The sequence below is a fragment of the Frankliniella occidentalis genome, unplaced genomic scaffold, assembly GCF_000697945.3.
Source record: "Frankliniella occidentalis isolate FOCC.00 unplaced genomic scaffold, Focc_3.1 Scaffold17, whole genome shotgun sequence".
Lineage (NCBI taxonomy): Eukaryota > Metazoa > Arthropoda > Insecta > Thysanoptera > Thripidae > Frankliniella > Frankliniella occidentalis.
This window is the reverse complement of record NW_026267147.1, coordinates 1287737-1292921: the sequence shown is the minus strand read 5'-3', so window position 1 is coordinate 1292921 and position 5185 is coordinate 1287737. Positions and strand designations below refer to the sequence as shown.

The 5185-nt window shown below is 63.0% G+C and overlaps 1 protein-coding gene across 2 annotated transcripts in view; it reads right to left on the bottom strand.

Annotated features, from left to right (window-relative positions):
• Window positions 1–6: 6 nt before the first annotated feature.
• LOC113204849 (uncharacterized) overlaps window positions 7–5185 on the bottom strand; it is a 154509-nt gene continuing 149330 nt past the window's right edge. For both annotated transcript variants that reach the window (XM_052264232.1, XM_052264231.1), the window contains exons 6-12: window positions 3593–4133; window positions 1677–1901; window positions 1279–1579; window positions 847–1197; window positions 546–752; window positions 370–467; window positions 7–279 (exon numbers count right to left, since the gene is read on the bottom strand). In XM_052264232.1, the coding sequence (XP_052120192.1) occupies window positions 18–279; window positions 370–467; window positions 546–752; window positions 847–1197; window positions 1279–1579; window positions 1677–1901; window positions 3593–4133 (1985 nt within the window). In that variant the 3' untranslated portion in view covers window positions 7–17. The remainder of the gene's footprint in view (window positions 280–369; window positions 468–545; window positions 753–846; window positions 1198–1278; window positions 1580–1676; window positions 1902–3592; window positions 4134–5185) is intronic.

Here is a 5185-nt window from a genome sequence, read left to right as displayed (position 1 = left end):
TTTATTTTAAAAATCATTCAATGCAACAGAAACCATTCCAAGCAAAAAAGGGCATGACTAAAACTTACCTTCTCATTGAGTGAGTCCAAACCGTTGTGGTGCGAATCATCATCAAGCAGATTGGGATTAGATAGTGCGGAGCGCAATGCTGCCATAGCGGGTAGTTTGTCAATGACTGGCGAACTCTCGTTCAGAGTCGTGGAGTCCGGGCCGTCCACATCGTCCAGCAGCGACAGTAGATTGGGCTGCGAGCGCGCAAAGGTCCTCGCCCGCTGGAGCCTAGACACGAGACAACGTCATGATATGGTCAGTTCATAAGGTGAGGGCGGCTGCTCAACTCAACAGGGCAGCCCAACAGACAGTCCGTACCTGAGCTCCTCCTCCCGCCGTCTCATCTCCTTCAGCTCTTCCTGGATCTTGTCCTCGGCCGAGGTGTAGCCCCGCCGTACCGGCGCGGGCGCAGGCTCCTGGAACAGCACAGATTACAGTGAGCCCGTTGTTGCCTCCGCTAACAACCTCAGCCCGAGCTAGGCCGCGACACGCACCTCTCTCTCCGGCTCTCTGTTGACGTCCACCAGCGCCGACATCTTGGCCGTGGACGAGGCCGACAACGGCACCTGGGCGGGCGACAGCGGCACCGCGGGGGACATGGGGGAGAGCGGCGAGGTAGGCGACAGGGGTAGGACGGGTGGGAGCGACACGCTGCCCGACCCGGATGAAGGGCCGTTGCTCACCAAGCCGACCGGGTTCACCTGCAACACGAGAGAGTCAGCAGTGCGCCCAGAGCGCCCGCGAGGTAGGCCACGGCCGAGCAGCCGCGCACCCGCGTCGCGCGGGTCTGCCTACCTTGCCCCTGGATGCGAGGAACCTCTGCATGACTCCCTTCTGACTGGGGTGGGGCGCGTAGCGCCGTGGCGTCACCAGGGTGAGCGACGCCAGGCTGGGCAGCGTCGGGGAGCCCGCGGGCGCCATGGAGGACACGGAGCGTCCCAGGGGCGCCCTGGAGGGCGGCGCCGACGAGACGAGGCCCTGGGGCGCGGTGGACCCGAGTCGCCGCAGTGGCGGCCTCGCCACGGGGGTCTGCGTCGCGGGGGCCGGCGTCTGCTCGCTCGACAGGATGGCCAGGTGAGACGTGGACACGGCCTTCTTCAGCTTGACACGGCCCGGGAACTCGGGCGTGCTGAAGCGCTGCGGCCCCTGCGGGAAGAGAGAAAGGAGTCAGTAACAGAGGCACCAGCCAGTGAGGTGCGGGAGGACTTCGGCGTCCGGACGACCCACCTCCTTCAAGTGCCTATGCTCCTGTTCGCGCTCGTTGGCACGGGAGATCTCCTGCTGAATGCGGTTCGTGGCGTTGCGCACGGACTCCTTGTTCTCCGCCACCTCGACGTTGTTGTTGTTGCTGTTGTTGTTGGCGGTAGTGGTAGTCTGGTTCTTGCCGATGGTGTTGTTGTTGATGATGGTCTGGTCCGCGGCCGTTGGGGTGCTGATGCCGAGGCGCAGCGCCTTCTCCCGGGCCAGCTCCGCTTCTCGCTCGCGCGTCAGCCGGATCTCCTTTTCGATCGGAGTCTCGTTGGTCGGCCTGAGTGCCAAACACACACACACACAGTCACACAGTGAGCAACAGTCGTACCTCAGCGCAGAGCAGCTCCAGTCCGCCGCCAAGCCAACCTACTCACCTGAAAGCGGGCGCGTCCTGGTCCTCGGGCTCTGCCAGGGGCTTAACGGTCACGCGGCGCCGCCCGGGGCCGGCGATGAAGGCCGACGAGCCCGAGCCGGAGCCCGAGCCAGAGGAGTGGCCCGAGCTCGTGGAGTCCATGGACTGGGTGCGCTGGTGGTGGTGGTGGGGCAGTCCGTGGGGCAGGCCGGGGGGCAGCGCGCCAACCTCGGGGCTCATCACTCGGCTGCAAGGAGAAGAAAGTCGTGTGATGAAACGCCTCGGTAGCGGAGGGCGCACCTCCAGGTGTCTACCTCCTCCCGACACCCGCCGCTCGGGCCTCCCTCCCGACTGCCCGGCGCGCCCTCGCCTCTGGCCTCGCCCACCAACCCCCATCAGATGGCAACGTGTGCTTATCGCTTATCGGGGCGGATGGATAATGGGCGCCAGGCGCCACTATCGGAGGCCGGTGCCTGCGAAAATAAACACCCACCGCCTTTATTGGTGCCACCCGGTCCGGCCCGGCGCCCGGTGACGACGCTACTGTCGCACAAAATCACCTCAATTTGTCGGGTAAGGGTGAGGCTGGGGCGGCGTCGTCCACAGAGGGGGCGGTCGACTCGTCCTCAGACAGAGTGGTTGAGTCGTCCACTGAAGGACCGGTTGACTTGTCCACAGAAGGGGCGATTGATTCGTCGACAGAAGGGGCGATTGATTCGTCCACGGAAGGGGTGATTGATTCGTCCACGGAAGGGGCGGTTGATTCGTCCACGGAAGGTGGGATTGACTCGTCCACAGAGGGGTCGTTTGATTCGTCCACAGACTCGTCAACTGATGACGGAGGCGTCGTATCCTCCATTGCAACCGTCTCCAACGCGGAGGGCGCTTCGTCCGCGGCGGCGGCTGGTGGCGGGGGCGGTGGGGACACCATCCTCTTTCGCGGCACGGGGGCGGGGAAAGCTCCCTCCTCGGCGTCGACGCTGGGCGAGGGCAGGGGCGAGGCCACCGCCGCTCGTGGTGCGACGGCGGGGGCGCTGGAGCCGGTCATGTTGGCGGGCAGAGGGTCAGTCTCGTCGGGGAATTGCAGAGGGCGGACGCGGACGCGCGGGCGATAGGCGGTGTGTTGAGACGCACTGGCACTGACTGCCTGGCACAGACTAGCGCCGCCTCGAGTACGTGCTCGTCCCTATCCGAGGACCTAATCAGCTGACTGGCAACGTCTGAACTCGACAGGACAAAAAAGCTTTTGCCAAATTAGTTCTAGCTGTATTACAGTGAAATGTCAACTATGGCGAAATATCTCTCCCCATTTACACAGCTGACATGTTTAACGCACCATTGAACAGCAACTTATCTTAGTTCCAGTTTAGATTTTATCAAAATCTATCGACTAACAAACATGAGTTTTGTATTTGAAGTTAAGTAATCTACTGACCGAGGAAAATCCTACAGGCACGATAGGCACACCTGGTGAGGAACGAAAAACTATTCACAAGGACCACGGCTCTCTGAATCACACATTTTGACGTATGTGTATTGTTCGGTGATCGCAAATTGAAATGTAATAACTCAAATGTTGACGGTGTATCGAGTGTATCCTGCTTTGACGCGAACGAAAATGTGCCCGTTCACTTCGAAAAGGATTATCGCTTATCCAACGAGATAGAGTCGTATTGATTGAAGTGGAGGGGCCCGGCCCCACCCTACGGTGACATTAAGGTCAAATAAATGGTACAACTTGCGCAAAATTTCAAGAGCAAGTTGATCGAAACAGTACGAAGCCCAGGTCTACGTGTGGAAGGGTTTCTAAGAGTCCAATATCAGCGATTGAAGGGCCACTTTGACCAAGCCCACCTGCGGGCTGATCCCACCGCCGTCCCGTCTCGCCGCCCGAGAGGCGCGGTCGCCCCGTGGGCTGCCTATCCCCGAGGCGCTCACCTGCTGCTGCCGTCGATGCTGTGCTCCTTCTCCTCGCTGCCGTACTCGGAGCAGTTACCCTCGTCCGTCGTGGAGGTCGGGATGCTGACGAAGCCGTCGTCGCGGAGCAGGTCCAGGGCCGCCTCGCGCTCGCGGGCCACCTGCTCCTCCCGCTCGCGCTGCAGCCGGATGTCGCGCTCCACGTGGCTCTCCCGCTCCAGGCGGCGGCACGCCTTGGCCACCGTCTCGACCACCTTGGGGCCCAGGCCGTCGTCGTCGAGCGGCTCGCCGGGTGACACGGTGGAGCGCGCGTCGAAGTACTCCTGCTCCGAGACCTCGCTGCCGGCCTGCTCCAGCGATGGCATGTCCCCGCGGCTCTGGGGCGCCACGGCGGCCACCTGCGGGGCCGGCGCCACCGCCTGCTGCTGCTGCTGCGTTGAGGTCGCCGTCGGCGTGGGCGCCGCGGGCGGGGAGCCCGGCGCGGCGGCAGCCATCATGAGCTGCTCCCAGTAGCTCTTGGTCTTCTGCTTGTTGAGCAGGATCGAGTCGTACACCACCTCGCCTGTGGACAGGAAACAAGAAAAAACACATTTAGTATTTTGGCCGTGTACTCGAGCTCAGCTTCCCCTGCAGAGACCACAGCCAGCGAGGCGAGGAGTGTGCAGACCACAGGCGGCCTGCGCTGGCCGCGCTAGGCTAGTGTTTCCCCGTGAAAACTCACATCTCGATCCGAGAGCGGGGCGGGGCGGGGCGGCCGCAATCAGACAGCTCGCCGTTACTTTTCTACATACTGCAGGCTGCGGGCGCAGCGCCGAGGACTTGGCAAGGCGCTGGCCGGACAGCACGGCCCCTTCTGCAAGAGATGCAGGCGGCAACGGCAGGACAGTGGAGAGGACGTCGTAGATAACACGGCGTAGAACGCACCCCGCACCCGCGACGGCTCGAATGTCACGCGACAGGAAATTGCGACCATACCGGCGAGGTTCGGGACGAGACGCAGCACGCAGCCCGCGCACTCGCTCCTCCCCGCCCGCCGATCTCGTCGGCTTTATTTTTATTATTTTCCCCTCTCGCACATCCTCCTGGAATGGACGTCCTCTCTGGCGATACCATCGGGAGAGATGGCCGGTCGGCCGGTCTGGTCGGCGGGCCGGCGGCCGCGGTGTGTCCGAAAGCGAGAGTGAGCGCGGGGAGGGGGCCGGGCCGGGCAGGGCCGGGAGAAGGGAAGGGAAGGGCCGGCCGCGGGACCAAGGCGCTGCAGCTGCCCGCCCCGCCCGTCCATCCAGAGGATTGCCTGCCTCCATCGCTGCTCCGACACTTTCCACGCGAGGACCAAACCGGATCGGGCCGCGGCGGACTGGCGCGGCGTGCCCCCAGCGCAGGCTCCGCGGGCCAGCCTGCTGCACACCGAGGCCTGCTCCGAGGCACACTACACTCGGGCCAGAGCACTCCGGTGCATCATGTAGAACCGGCCGCGGATAGCGCCGCCGTGCCAAATAGAGCCATGAAAGTCTTCCCCAGCCGAAGCACTCCTGCCGGAGCGTGCTGGACGAGATCCAGCTCCAGCGACAAATACAGAAACACACAACACACAAACCTTATTGGACCTCCTCC